The 16,165-nt window shown below is 44.0% G+C and overlaps 1 protein-coding gene across 2 annotated transcripts in view; it reads left to right on the top strand.

Annotated features, from left to right (window-relative positions):
• COMMD1 (copper metabolism domain containing 1) overlaps positions 1–16,165 on the top strand; it is a 758,302-nt gene that overhangs the window by 272,023 nt on the left and 470,114 nt on the right. For both annotated transcript variants that reach the window (XM_078647070.1, XM_078647071.1), the window contains exon 2: positions 13,692–13,973. In XM_078647070.1, coding sequence (XP_078503196.1) covers positions 13,692–13,973 — 282 coding nt within the window. The remainder of the gene's footprint in view (positions 1–13,691; positions 13,974–16,165) is intronic.

Here is a 16,165-nt window from a genome sequence, read left to right as displayed (position 1 = left end):
GCTTCAATCAATGTCAAATGCTAGGTTTCATTGTCACTGAAACAGAATACACTGTTTATGACGAGTTAGAGAGCGTCAGCGTTTGCTAACATAAGAGCTCGAAGTGCCTGAGTGATAGATACATCTGCTTCCTGTAACCTGCTGCACAGCTTTTCTGTGTGTCTTGTCTTATGGGAACACACACAGCAGCATCACACAATCTCACACTCTCATGGTTATAGTAGATTTAGATTAACTATCACAAGAGATTGAATACTCTTGTGATAGTTCAGAGATAGTTAGGGAGAGAACCAATGGTCTGTTAGTTACTTTAGTTTTATAGAGGGGTGATGCAGAAATAATTTTGCAACAACCCCAATATACGAACGCTGTGAAGTATGTGATACTTTTCTGGTGAAGGTTCTTCTAGAAAAATAAACCAGGGCATGAGAGTTGTCAAGGAAGACTCAGAATTAATAAAGTTCTTCTCATAAGGGTCATTAAATGCTTGATATTAACTTACACTGGGATCAGTAGGTGCATGAAACATTTCCAATATCCTGGTAGCACCAGTCATCCAAAAGTATTTTGTGTTCTTTTAAAGCTCACTTGTGTATGTACATGTGCTGCCAGTATTGATACCCTGGGATGGTTTGTAATTTGACCTGTTTTCATCCTTCCTCAGTTGTGCAGTGTTGGACCGTTACTTCACCGGGTGGCAGTGTGATGCTGGGGCTCAGTGGTGGACTTTCCTGGAAGTTAGTGGAGTGGTGGGGTAGGTGTGTGGTACTCTGAGCTGGGAGTCAGATGGCAGTGTAACAGAGATACTGTGGTTGTCAGAGGAGAAGTGGTTGTAATGTGAGGGGGTGCTACTGCTTGTGATATGACAAGGGGGAAACAACCTTTACAACGCAACTTTTACAACGCACTACCATTACAACGAAACTTTTACAACGCAAAAACTTTTACAACGCATACCATTACAACGCATGTTTTTACAACGCAAGTACTTTTACAACGCATGCCATTACAACGTAAGTATTGGTAAGTATATAATTATATTTAATATTTTATATGTTTTTTTGTTTTAAGTTTTCAGTTTTTGGGTAAAGGGGTATTTTTAGGGTTCAGGGTCAGTTTTCAGTTTTTGGGTAAAGGGGTATTTTTAGGGTTCAGGGTCAGTTTTCAGTTTTTGGGTAAAGGGGTATTTTTAAGGTTCAGGGTCAGTTTTCAGTTTTTGGGTAAAGGGGTATTTTTAGGGTTCAGGGTCAGTTTTCAGTTTTTGGGTAAAGGGGTATTTTTAGGGTTCAGGGTCTGTTTTCAGTTTTTGGGTAAAGGGGTATTTTTAAGGTTCAGGGTCAGTTTTCAGTTTTTGGGTAAAGGGGTATTTTTAGGGTTCAGGGTCAGTTTTCAGTTTTTGGGTAAAGGGGTATTTTTAGGGTTCAGGGTCAGTTTTCAGTTTTTGGGTAAAGGGGTATTTTTAGGGTTCAGGGTCAGTTTGGGGTTTTTGGGGTACAGGGGTATTTTTAGGGTTCAGGGACAGTTTTGGGTTTTTGGGGTACAGGGGTATTTTTAGGGTTCAGGGACAGTTTTGGGTTTTTGGGGTACAGGGGTATTTTTAGGGTTCTGGGTTAATTTGGTTTTTTTTGGGGTTTACAGGGTAAAAACAAATTTAATAAATTAAATTATATTAATTACAATTAATTTAAAATAAAAAAAATATTATATACTTACCAATACTTACGTTGTAATGGTATGCGTTGTAAAGGTATTTGCGTTGTAAAAACATGCGTTGTAATGGTATGCGTTGTAAAAGTTTTTGCGTTGTAAAACATTCGTTGTAACGGTATGCGTTGTAAAAGTATGCGTTGTAACGTCATACATCCATGACAAGGTAATAGAAAGGGATTATGTAGTGGAGTGATGGGGAACCGTACTTTGGTAGTGACAGTTGGTCATGTGGGTCTCTCAGGTGGTATTGCTATGGTATTGGTGATAGCGCTGTGGTGGAATAGAGGAAGGTGGTATTGTTAGACCAGTTTTACTGCAGTCTGGATTAGCAGGGCATTTATTTTGCGACTGTGCCATGCTGTAATGTGGTTGGATTATATTGTTGGAGAAATGTAGTGCTTGGCTTACTTGTGATTTGTATTGGGTGGTAGTGAATAGTGTTGTGGTGCTTGAAGGTGCGTAGTGATGGAGTTCTGTGCATTGTAATTTTGAAATACTTTAGCCCGAGTTAATCCTTGGCAAAGGGAGCTCTAGGTATTACTAACTATACAAGCTTTGCGTGCTGGGTTGGTTCTGATTGCTAGGTGTGATATTTTCATAATTTTCTTGTAATCCTGATTCCGCCGCCACAGACATTTGCCCCAGTTTTAATCCTTTTAGAGTGTCTCTCTCATTGCTGATTGCTCAAATGGGTGTAATTACACACACATTGTTTTTATTAGATATATCATGAGTGCATGATTGTAAGCCCATTATGAGATTTGACAAACTGGATTTTGCTTTGGGGTTGTGCTAAAAAAGTGGCGCAATCCCAATGCAAAATCTGGGCCTCAACTAATTTTACATTGTTTTAAAAACCCTGCCACACCTCTCTGATGGATGTCACATGTGGTTTTTCTGAGTCCCCAGATAGATCATGCAGTCTGTGTTCTCGCTTTTGTACTGCCAGTCACCGGTGTATTCAACTGTCTAGCCTTTCACCGTGTCATGTATGTGCATGTAACTTGCATGATCGAGGTAACTGTTAGCAGCAATACTATGTGTCTCTCCTCGGAGACTCGGACATCTTCTGCTCACCGTCCTTTTTCCCCAGCACCCCCCCCCAAGGGGCGGCAATCTGAGGGGTAGCCCCGGGCGCCACAAGCTCTAGCTACACCCCTGATTACGGCCCTGTCTCCTTTTGTGACAGCCCATCAGGACTGGATCTTTTACTTGTGGCTTTACACGGTCTGCATTATATTGGATTTGAGCACCATTTTGTTTAATGTTATGCCCCTATTTCGGCCAATTGGTTGAAGCACGCTGCCTGCTGTCCGCTTTTATTTTACTTATTAATCGCGGTCCGCTTTAACTATAGCGGCGGCGTTTATTTCTTTATTAATTTAACCTATTAATGTCAGTCTGCTTTAAGCATAGCGGCCATATTTACTTATGTTTTTGTTCACTAGCGCCCATGCGGCGCTTTCACATTTATGGATGCCGCATCCCCTTCTTTAGACAAACCATGTCTAAAGAAGGATGCGCGGCCACTATGAAACTGAAAGCACGGCATGGGCGATTTTACCAAAAAGACATCTGTTTGTCAAGTTGACAAACAGATATTTTTTTTAATAAACGCGCCTCATGCAACGGTTTTAGTTTAAAACTGGCCGCGACCCTTTCTTTAGGTGCGGTTTGTCTAAAGAAGGGGAAGCAGCATCCATAAATGTGAAAGCGGCGCATGGGCACTAGTGAACAAAAAAACATTTGCAATGTAATATGCAAGACCTATTGCATTGCAAATGCTTATTTATTATAAAGTGTAAAACTTTTAGGTGGGTGCGATGACTGTATTCCGTCTGCTGCCACCACCCACAGGTTTCCATGGCGCTCTCTCCAGTGACAGACCATAGGGTGGGCACGGTGATGGGTGGAGTCCGTGGAAGACTCGTGTTCGGCACAAGCTCTGAGGAAATGCTTAAAACAAGAGCTCGGTCATGGAAACAAAGTTTGCAGCTTGGGTACCTCAGCAGAGCCCGTCCCAGTCTCCAGAGAGCAGAGCCTTCGACATCAGGCCTCTGTTTTTAGAGTGTAGAGGGGCGCTGAGTCATAAAGGTTCTTATGGTTAGGGGTGAATAAAGGACATTGACATAGTTCACACAACAAAATGTACGCCCTGTTGGTCCTTACTGACAGTGCGGATTATTACCCAACTCAACTCTAAGCGTTGGTTTTCATCGACCTTCAAAGGATTAAGCCCTGAGCCAGCCCTGCGGCACTGCAAACTTTTAGCTGCAAAGCCTGCACAGTTCCTAGCAGAGGGCTCTTCAGATGTTTATAAGCGCTATAGTTGGCACTATACCCTATTTAAAGGTACTTAATTTACCAACCTTGGAAGGATGGAGTCCTGAGTTCACCTTGTTCGCTTCCAAACTTTAATGTGCAGATCGCTTCGGGTGGCTGCCACGAGTGTTAACTTATTGAGCGATCTGGCAATTTGTTTACTATTGAAAATGCAAATATCTATAATTAGTTTATCTGTGTCCTTTTATGTAGCGCAAAAGTATGGCAATGGCATCGGAGCGCTTTACAAGAGAACAAGAAGAAGCATATGGATAACTCTTAACAGAAAAAAACAGAAAAGAAAACTCGTGGAACCAGCAGTTTAAATTAGAGGGAAAAGGTCAGGCATATTGGACCTGGACAAACTAAATAACCCCAAAAGGGGATGTGCAGAATTGGTCATAACTTCATCTAACGTTTCTATCAAATACTTTTCGAATACCTTTGTTGCTTTGTGTTCTGGTCAGCAAGCCGCAGGAGGTTTCTACTTTTCACTTTGAGCTGGGCCGAACACAAATGCCTCACTTAAAGGGCCATCCAAACTCCTGTGTTGGCAACTCCCCTGGCTGGCATTAGCTGAAGCTTAACACCTGAATGATAATACCATTGTGGAAACAAAGACATGCAGCTTGTCACTTGAGCTAAACTTTGCTTTGGACTTTGGAGGCAGTTGTTCAAGTTTTTCAGGTTCAGTGTGTAAGATCTATGCATAATCTGTAAGAAGGTCGGACATTGCTTTCTATAGGAGTAATTACAGTGATAAGTATTTAGACTGCGGTTACTGATACATCATTCTTACCACTCAAAGAAATACTTACTGGCAACCTTAGAGTAACAAAAGATTGAGAAAAAATCAACAAGGTTCCACACGTATGCAGGCAGCTCCTTGATGCCAGTTCAGAACTCATTTAGTTATATTAAGGTTTATAACTTTGATCTGCAGGTAACACTAGGATCTCTTTAGGATAAGCGGTACCCCAGTGAGCTGTTTACATAAAATGTATGAACCCCATATTACACATGTGCTTTGCTGCAAGCACATTAACCCTCTGTGCTATTTTATGAAAAGTCAGATCTGTGACTACAGTGTAAACATATGTCTCTACCACGAGCACTAACCACCAGAGCTACCTCTCTGTTATTATATCCTGGAAATTGCAAAGTAGTCAAATATCTCTGCAGCAGGTGCATTGACCCACAATATTAGAATGCAGCCTATTTACGGCTAATTAAGTAAATGAGAATATATCACATTTGTTCTGATTGTCAAATTCTTTGGGACAAAGTATTAAAAAAATAATGTACAAGTTGACTCTGCAACTCATGACTCTGCCCCCCTAACTCCGCCTCTTTCTGCAGTTACACCTTGAGCTCCAGTTTATAGACTCAGAGTATTTTTTCCATTTCCAGCACTGGAGACCCTGGTCATGGGTTTGGCGTCTTTAAGTGAAGCAGTTTAAGGGAAATATCCAGCCAGTTGATCGTCAGCTGATCAGGCTAGAGGCAATGAACAGGCAGAAGGAAGTTTCAAAGGGCAGAGTTTTGAGTAAGTAGAGTACTTCTGTGGGACTGTGAAAATATTTTTGTGCCCTCTGAAGTGTTGCAAAGTTCCAGGTTTTCGTCTTTGATAAAGTTTCCTAGGCTATCGTCTCTAAAGCAACTTATTTTCCTGCTTTACAATATCATTAGGTCAAGCCTAGAGGCAGTGCACATGCACTGCTCTGCAAGGCATGCTGTAATGAGTTAGTGATTTGAAGCTCCGCCCATATTTTTCATTGGCTTGTGTTGTTGCCCGTCGTAAATGCTGGCTTCTGATTCCTTAATGGCCTTGTTAGTCCCTCCTTAGTACCGTCGTGTCTTCATTTGAAACCTCCCATGGTGACTGGCTCTTTTACTTCTGTTGCGACACAGTATGTTTTATTTAGTCTGTAAGCACTATTTTCTTTAATGGGTTTTGCCCTACTGCAGGTTCGACGTGCTTTCCTTACATTCAGCACCATGCGTGCTTTCACTTTTCCGAGCAGCCCGGACAATAGTGGACGCTTTGTTGCAATGAAATAGGTCTCGCATTCAGGAAAGTTTGAGCTAAAACTCTCGTAAATGCACTACCTATTGCATTGCAAATGCCTGTTTTCCCATTTACGAACCAGCACTCCATACGAGTGCATCTGCAGGCCGCCTCTCTCCTCCCTGTGGTCTTGCAGTCTTTCCCGGGTCACACCCTTTCATGTTGTTCGAGGTCCCCCTCCCATATCGTTCATTGCCCGTGCAGTGCTTGTTTAATAAATACTGCAGCCTCTTCCTTGGTCACTCCTCATTATTTCCTCCTCGTGCGCTGCTCGCTGTCCCCTTCCTGTATCATTTATTTTCCATGCCCTTGCTGTGCTTGTTTAAGAAATACTTGTTTTTCTCTGTAATTCATCTGCAGCTCTGGCATAGGTTTCGGACTGTGAACCGGGTTCTGAGTAACATGCCAACAAAAACACACAGGAGCTGTCACTGAGCTCCCTCCAGCATGTGCAGACTCTTCTGGGCAGTCTGCAGCCCTAAGCAGTGGGCTCACATGGTCAGCGACTGGCTGCCGCCCCCCCCCCCCCAAATCCGGCACCCAACACCCAGAAACATGAACATGAGGCTTCTTTATCTTTGGAAGGCGGGGGCTAGTCCCCCGGCCGTATTTATTAAGATATGAAATTAAAAAAGGTTTTAATTGCATGGTCAACAATTTATACAAAAATCAGCAGGACATTAGATTACAATATCGTCAACAAGTTTGAGAGGCTAACCTTAACAAAAATTCTAATACATGTTGTTTCCTAACCAAATCTAACATCCTCATCTTGATTTCTGTACATTTCTGGCCATATGGCAAGGTCGCTAACCGGTGTCCGGTCCTACAAGCTGCGCCTCACCTCGAGCTGTGCGCATGCGCAGTCGGGCCCCGGGAATTGCCCGGTCTACGCCCTGAACTCCATTTACCCACTAAAGGAGGGCCCTTACTCTGCGCCATCCGGTGACGTCATGAGTATACGCGCGCGGGGTGGCTACCAGCCTAAGGAAAGCGTGACTACTCCTACCCGCTCTCCTTTGAAGCATCAATTACCTTGCCCCTGGAGTTCTAGGAGTGGCCCGAAGGCCCCTCCCCCTGGGCGGGAACCTCCATAGGATGATGCCCGCCCCTCAGACCTTAAATATGTGCTCACCGGTCATGACCTTACCGCATGCCCCATACCTAATAAATACGACGACCTATGGGAAAAAATTCTAAAGGACAGCTACACTGGCTAATACATAACAGCATCAACGTAAAGCTACAAAGGGAAAAAAGGCCTAAACACAGTTGGCATCAAAGCATTTTTCACACCGTTCGCTACAAAGGGAAAAAGAGGCCTAAACACAATTGGCATCAGAACACCTTACACACAGTTCGCTACAAAGGGAAAAAGAGGCCTAAACACAATTGGCATCAGAACACCTTACACACAGTTCGCTACAAAGGGAAAAAATATTCCTAAAGCAAATTACATCATCAAAATATACAGTCCAGATAAAGTTCAATTACGCATGTAAGACATGTTAACAATACGCTAGCAAAATTACGCTCAAACTAGACTTTTGTTCCAGGGATGGTGGGTGGGAAAACAAAGAAGCCCCGAGCGCGGGGCACACCGTCCTGTGGGGGAGCGTCCAGGGACAAGGGGGTCTCCCGGGCGCTCCCCACCTCTTTATTCCCAAGGGGCCAGGCGGAGTAGCGACGCCCCTCCGCCCGCCCCTCCAGTAGCCCGCCCCCCCTAACCCGGACATCCTCCATTGGTATCCGGGTCAGGGAGGCCGCCAGCCAATCGGTGGTGGGTCGCGCCCAAGGGCCCGCCCCCACCACCGAGAGGCAAACAAGGGGAAGGGGGGAAGCGGTCGCCGCGCCGCCATGCGTGCGGGGGGGCCGAGGGCCCCCCCTTTTCAGATGTAATCTCTCTTCTGCTGCCAGACTGACAGCACTCACCCTCCAGTGAGCAATAATATTCACTGCCCCACAGTCGCATGGAAAGGAGAAATCAGTCCTGCCTGCTCTACAGTTCTGCTTTTTGTAACCTGGGCGATTAGCTAATCAGTCTCAATTCTCAATTAACTTCCTCAGAGAAACACTAGACTTACTTTTGCTTACTTTCCTTATCTATCAACCGAGTAAGACGAGTATGTTTCACAGCCACCAGATCCCTTAGCATATGTTAGACAACTCCTTTCACCAGTGCAAACAGAAACAGAAACACCCTTTTATGTAAAAAAAGGTAAATGTTTTTATATATAAAATGCCTTCTGCTGAAGAATGTCATTTAGTACCACTAAATATAAATAAGAAGTGTTAAGATCGCCCACCCAAGTGCTACCTCGAAGTACGAAAGGTTGATTCATCTTTGTGCGGATTCTGACGTATGGGTTACTAACAGATGCCATGAGTGACAGTTTAACTCACTGAGCTATAACAAGGAGAGCGCGCAACCCTCAACGTGGCAATGGACGTCGATTTACCAAAATGCTTGGGTAAGTGGAAGTGTCATTAAACATTCTTTGACCTCAGTATCATCGGAGGATATGACATCAAGATGAAGGTGTGTTTCCGACAGAATGTTTTCACATATTCACAATATAGAAATGTACGTTGATCAACAATGTGTGCTTTTCTATCACTTTTTTTGTTTATTCAGATGAGTGGCATTCCTCTACTGAATTTACTGAGAGAATTGGATCCCAGTGAGAGCAGCAGGACGTAAACAGCTCATCAGGACGTAAACAGAGCTCTTCAGGAGACTGCTTGCCTTCTTTCTTCGGACTTTTTTTGCCATCTCCGAGGCCTGGGGTCGCAAAGGAAGTGACAGGTAACCGGGAGCAAGCCAGGGGTCACAGCTGCGACCCCTAAATGACGTAGCCTATGTTAGCCCACCTATATATCCAGGTACGACAGTGCAAAGTATTTTAATAGAGTTGTCTGTACATCGAGAACTTTGCCTGAGGGAATAGAAGCAGGTAGATGCTCAGGTGAACCATCTGCAACTCATCAGCAGCAGAATCGACTACAGCAATACACTCTATGTCGGCATCACCCGGAAACTCCTCAAGAAACTTCAGAACGCCTCCGCCAGACTCATACTCAACATCCCCCGCCACATCACTGGCCATCTGAGACACCTCCACTGACTCCCAGTCAACAAAAGAATTACCTTCTAGCTCCTCACACACGCCTACAATGCTCTACACACCGCGGGACCTGTGTACCATAACCACCACGTCGCATTCCACGCACTCATCAGAGACCTTCACTCTGCCCAGCTTGCCCTGGATACCATCCCTCATATCCGCAAGACCACGGCCGGAGGAAGATACTTCTCCTACCTCACAGCAAAGACCTGGAACACCCTTCCTCACCACCTCAGGCAATCACCATCACTGCCTCAATTCAGGAAGGACCTTAAGACCTGGCTCTTCAACTGAACCGCGGCACCTCTGGGGGACCAGCTCTTGCTCCCCCCCCTCCTCCCAGCACCTTCAGACCCTATGGGTGAGTAATCGTGCTTTACACGTAACCTGATTGATTGATTTGTTTTTTCAGTAGTACCACAAACTCCATGAGCAACCAACAAGGCGTATTTCTGGGGCCAGAGCAGAAGTTGGAGATTTTTGTACATTAGCCAAAAACATTTGACAACCATGGAAACCGATGAGAGGGCCGTTTAATTAACGCCCGTCAGCAGAAAAACAGTGTTAAAAAAAAAATGACATTTGCAAAGCCAACCAGTTTCATCTACATGAATTCAATTGACTTTGTGTCAATGTTTTTGTTACATTTCGCACAGCAGTTGAGCTGCTGTGCAACTTGGCTTCACATTTTTTTTAAGTTGCACCTTTTAGCTGTGTGGTGGAAGCTTATAGCTTCTGTTGCTTCTGGCATATCTGCTCTGTGTGCAATGGAAGATTGCACTGCTTCTATCAATGATAATCTTTAAAGCCCTGATTTCGACTTTTTGGTGGAGCGGTGGCGCGGTTGTGCAAACCGCAGCGCCACCTTGCCACCAAAGGTCACCGCCCGCAAGCCCGATTACGACTTTTTAGTAGTCTGGTGTGGCGGTGCCTCTTTTAAAAACAGTGGTGCCTTTGAAATAGGCACTGCAATGGGACCGCACTACAAGGTTCATGTACGGAATGGACACAAAAGTCCACGTGTGCAGGAACCTATGTGTATGCACACAGGGGGGCACATGTTATGCCCCCTGTGTGCCTTCACATGTGGTGGAGGCACCTTGTTTCCTCTCCTCCAAGGTTTGCATGGAGGAAGAACCTCCATGTAAGCCCTGGAGGAGGGGAAACTTGTAATATGCTTGGCTGGGCCGCGGTGTGTCCCCAAGTATACTGCGGCCTCTGACTGCTGCTCCAGCACCAAGGAACGGTGGTTCAGTGGCGGAGCCAGTGGTCTGACTGGCCAACTCCTAATGGGACATTTGGGCTGCCGGTGCAGTGGTGGCTGGAACCGCCAACACCGTGCCACCACGAGTCTGGCAGTCCTAAGACCCCCAGACTCGTAATTGGGCCCTTACTTGTGCTGTAAAGTGTAACCTTAAAATAATAAAAACAGATTTGACCAAAAAAAAATGTGTAATACTGAAGCCTGAGAAAACCTTTTACAAAAACAAATGCCCTGATTATTGACTTTGTCAATGATTGTTTAATTTTGTGACTGATGACACAGCCTTATGTTAGGTTTGGAATCTCCATAAAGAAACTCGTTCTAGAACCACTGCTCCTGAATAGGATAACTTTCTCTACTCCATATGTCGACCACTGTACATCCGGCTCACTATCAACGTCCCTTATGCTTTCTCTTTTAAAAGTTCTTTACAAATGTATGTTCTGTCTCTGGTGAAAGCGTTCTCTGGGCTCTTGTAACTCCATGATTTCAACCTATTTCACCAATATTTTCCTTGGTGTTTTTAACCAATTTCCCCGCCATTGAAGCCAAGATTACAGGCTTATTGTTTCTACCTTGTTTCTTGCTTATGCTCTTGTGAGCTGAATCTACCTGTGCTTTTCTCCAGCCCTTCTCATTGCTCCTGTTGTCAGGCACCAGTTAGACATGGTTGTAAGAAGTGCTGCAAATAGGCACTTTGCTTCTGTCTGTATCTGTGATGAGTTGTACCTAAGATGTCTTGCTCCCAGACAGTAAATAGGCACAGGTACCAAAATTAAAGTGAACTAGATAGCTAAAGAAAAGTCCCACGTTTGCAGATTGTGGCAGTTATGAACTTGTAAGGGCATACTGTATACTATAAATATTCAGCATGGTATAGAAGACTGCATGGAGTTGAACTTCCTGCAGCAATGGTTGTCTTAATATCAGGGAAAACAACAGTAAAAACTGGCCCAGCAGACCATAAAACAGACCCACAAAAAGCCCAAAAAACGGCGCACACACTGAGCTTTCAGACCAGCTGGTTGGGCACTGCCAAATTGCCCAGTAGGCCAATCCGGCCCTGGTTGCTCCTGATGCATATAGACCTTTGACCCCCACACTTTACAGGGTATTTGTGACACAGAGGTAGATTGAAAGGGTCTTTGGACCCAGTGTCGATCTGTAAATTTGTTTGGTCTCTGCTGCCCCCTTGCATCTTCCCCTTGTAGGATGACCCTGTGGGACACAACTAAACTTGTAGCATTGAAACTTGTGCAGTGGGCGTCTTGCTCATGTGTTGGTCTGTGACTTGTGCGCTGTATCTACTACCTCCTCATCTCGCTTCTCCTATATTCCAGCTGGTTCTCAGCAAAATTAGTTTCCAAAGTGATCCTTTTCTTTCTGGGCGCTACAATGGCCCCACAGAACAGTGCGCCACCCGCCCTGGCTTGGATTCTCCTTTACAGATTGCTGATTTATAATGCATTACCAACAAGAGATTACCTACCACTCTTTGAGGCTACTGAGCAAACGTCGCATGATTCTTCACATGGCGATGTTAAAAGGTCGGTGTGTGAAAGCTCTGCATGAATGCCAGACTCCTGGAGTATAACCTATATGGTTTAACCCCTTGCATACTGATGACGGCCCCCGTCCGTCATGCATCACGGTGGGCGTGTGCTGATGACGGCTGGGGACCATCATGATCCCGCCCACTCTTAAAAACGGCCGCACAGGCGCAGAATTGCGGCCGCGCCCAAGGGGTTAATATATGTCAGTTAGGGCTATTTCATTTATCAAGTACTTACGCGCTTTCCCTAAACTCTATATTTGACAGATAAAAAGGTTATAGCCTGAAAGATGCACAGTGCTTGCTAGTCGGATAGTTTAAAAGAAATACTGTTCTTACAAGATGTAACTTTGAGAGTAATAATATTGTATTTATTTCTAGACTGAAGGAGACACGAAATTCTCTACATAAGATGTTTTCAGTAAAACTCGTCAGAAAGGAAATACTATTCTACCATGAAGTCTGCCTGTGGGATCTTTTAGCATCTACTGAGACCCATGCTTGGTTGTGTGGTCATTATTAACAGCTTAAAGTTTAGTATAAGGCGCATAGACATCACAGTTCCTGGTCAAGTGACTCCCATTTTCAAAGGGTCATCAACATTCTTCTGCTTTTCTACGTGTTGCTGCTGTGCTTCTTAGTGGACAAGTTATTATAACTACCATTTCCCCATCTGGCTAGAAAATCATATACACCCTATTCTATTCCCTCGAAGCTAAATGGACATGGTATGTCTGATAACGAAATAGCTTCACACATTTAATAAATAAGTCATTCAGTGCACTCGACGGCTATTCTGTCGAAGTCCTTGGTTTTTACCTTCCTTTTAATCTTTTTTATCTGCTCAACTTGGGGTGCTGGTGGTTCACTTGTAAGTTTATTGATCACATGGGCCATCTCTCACCTCAACAGCCCTGTTATAATGTGAGGGTGTCAGTGAATTTGAGTCAACATTGTGAGACTTGGGACTGTCTCAAATGTATTCAAATAGGGACTCCCAGGTAGGTTTCTAATTCAATAACCGTACCCCAAGACCACCCCCATGAAGGTTTCTTGGGAGACCTGACCATCAGCTTTTTTTTAGATCTCCTTTCCTCTCAGCAGCCCTCAGCCTGCTCTATTACACACAGCGATCAGTCAATTCAGCCTATGACATGAGGCATCTCCAGTTCAAAAGCACACATCCCAAGGGTGCAAACCAGGCATCTGGTCTGCATGCAACCTCACCCTAGTGTGAAAATCAAAGCACTGTCCAGCTGCAACCCACTCGCGCCTGCCAATCACCATAATAATACAGATAACCAGCCTGTAGATTGAAAGACCTCTATTTAAAAGTGTTTTATTTGGTGAAAAGAGGCTTCAACTACTATTTGTTCTTTTATCTCAGATTGTTGTTTTCAGCGGAGCAAAAAGGTTTTCCACATAAACAGTTGAACAGGGAAAGCCTACATAATTAGCATGTTTCTCCTTTGAGATAAAATTGCTATTTCTGCTCTATTCAGAGATGTTTGTTGATTACAGTTTTTTGTTGAATTGCATTTCTCACGTTGTGTGTGGTTGGCAACAATATCTATGAGGGGTAGAGGTTTGTTGGTTGGTTGGTAAAGCTTCAAAGAATTCCTAACCCAAAAATGTGCCTCTTTTTTGCAGTCTGTTGTGTCAGCTGACATGGATCTCAACCAGCTTGAAGCATTCCTCACTGCTCAGACCAAAAAGCAAGGCGGCATCACATCAGAGCAAGCCGCGGTCATTGCAAAATTCTGGAAGAACCACAAGGCAAAAATCCGAGAGAGCCTTATCACTCAAAGCCGGTGGGATAACAGCCTGAAGGCCATGAACTGGAGAGTCGACTTAAAGTCCCAGTCCCGGCTCGCGGATCAAGTCAACGCTCCTGTGGCCATAGTGGAGATGGAACTGGGTAAAAATGGGCAGGTAAGAGGAAATAGATCGTGCCAAGTGTTCAAGATTTTCACATTAAAGTCTTTATATTTTAATATTTTGAAGTGTTCATATTGCCTTCTGGTATTTTCTGGAACGAATTTTATTTCACATTTTAAAAATGTTTTATGTAATACCTTACTCAGGCTGAAGGAGACACCTAAACAGACACTTAAAACCGGACCACCCTCGTAAAAAGGGCTTTAGACTTCAGCATAGCCCAGGCTTTGACTTCAGTCTATGGTGGGATTACACTCGCCTCAGTGGGACAAATTTAAATATGACCCATCCTGTTCACCTGTTTGCTCCCACATGAACGCTCTGAGGACACTACTTGGGTAGATGTTAGTGCTTGACAACTTCTCCCCCACCCCCCCAATTTTTTTAAAATATATATATATATATAACAGTAGTCCATCCACAGTTTCAGACAGGTAGGCAGAAACAATAGGCTGTTTTTTTGTATTTTATTTTACCGCAGGAGTACAACAGTCTTTAAAGCCTGCGGTTTGACATTCTGGGCTGATTCTGGAGTGAAACGTGCACCTTAAGAGAGGGTGAGATCGGTAAAGCAGGAGGGGAGGGCTGAGGGCTGACATTTTGAAGCGAGAGTACCTTTTAGGTAAGAAAGGTGGTATTTCGGTATAAAGTTCCACAATCCATTACGCAAGAAGTGTCGGTGTGAAGGAAGCGATATGAACAGCAGGGATCCTGGGTAAGACAAAGTTAGACAAAGGGGTATTCACTGCGATGACCTTCAGTAATTGGAAGACTCATCTGTTCTGCTCTCTGAGAAGGTAATTGTGCGACAGCATCAATATTGTGCACCGTGGTGACCAGTTAAGGCTGGACTTGTGCTGACGTATTCAACACATGTTGGCGTTGTTGTTCAAGTGTCACTGGTGACTTCAGAACATGCCAGGATTCACGCGTGACTGTGTTTTAAAATACAAAAAGATGTGGCCCTCAGTCTCTGTGACAGATGCTTGTTCGCTTGAAGTGGGATGTGTAATGGTTTGTACATCAGCTATCTAGAGGCTTACAGGGTTGGACCAAGGGCAGCAGGACTTCAAGATACTTGGAAATGCTGTTGTATTAACCATTGTAACTGTTCAATCATCATTGGATTAGCGTCATGTTAACAGAGGCGGTCAGGCATGGGTGGAGGGGCCCAGGCTGGAGGGCTGTAGCTCTCAATAGTGCAGTAACACTGGGGCCGCGGGGAACCAAGGGGACCACTTCACCCCATTTATGAACAGGGGTAACTTTGATGACATCGCTCCATCCTTTACCACATAACGATACAGATTTACTCGAAATCGTCGCCAAATGTTTAAGTAGGTATCACACCATGTAGTACTTGTAAATAACTGCTTTATTGCAATGATTTCCCATCCTGAAAATGGAGCCCACAACCAGTGCATCTGCTGCCTCAGCCGTATAGCCAGTCTGACCCAAGAGCAGCGCACGCACGATCATGGAACACAGGTCAAAATTAAACCCTTGAAAGCGCAACGTATTCACATGCTAAAAGGAATTACAAAACAAACAGTATTACAAACACTAAAATTCAATCCCAATTCATAAAGGCACACCACCATCCAATTTTTGGAAAATAAAGTTATTAACTATGGAAATATAAAAAATTGACTAAATTCATAATTCTACTAACTATTAAGATAATACGATTGAAAGCAGCATCTCAACTCATGTAAACATCCTACATTTTGAAGGCCTCCCAATGTTTCCTGAGCCCCTAAATTTGAAAAGCACACCAACATTTCTTGAACGATTACATGTGGATAATGGATCACATACAGGTATCTCAGCATTTGCCTATCCAGAACATCATTATCCTCATTATGCATGACATTGGCTGAAGTGCAAGAAGTTTCAGAAATATCATCATGTGTTACATTATTTTCATTATAAGGACGTCATTGCTGCAATTGCAAAGACTTACAAGAACTTCCCACTAAAAACTGGAATTTGAATCATTTGCTTCATCATGACCTTTTACTGACTGAATTTTAGCAGCTTGAACAGGAGTAACTTTGATGACATCTCTCCTGCTCCTCCATCCTTTACCAGATAACAATACAGATTTACTCCCAATCGTCGTTGCCAAATGTTGTAAGTAGGTATCGCTCCATGAAGTACTTGCAAATAACTGCTTTATTACAATA

Source organism: Lissotriton helveticus, chromosome 6 (genome assembly GCF_964261635.1).
Source record: "Lissotriton helveticus chromosome 6, aLisHel1.1, whole genome shotgun sequence".
In the NCBI taxonomy this organism is placed as follows: Eukaryota; Metazoa; Chordata; class Amphibia; order Caudata; family Salamandridae; genus Lissotriton; species Lissotriton helveticus.
This window is presented reverse-complemented; position numbering and strand designations above follow the sequence as displayed.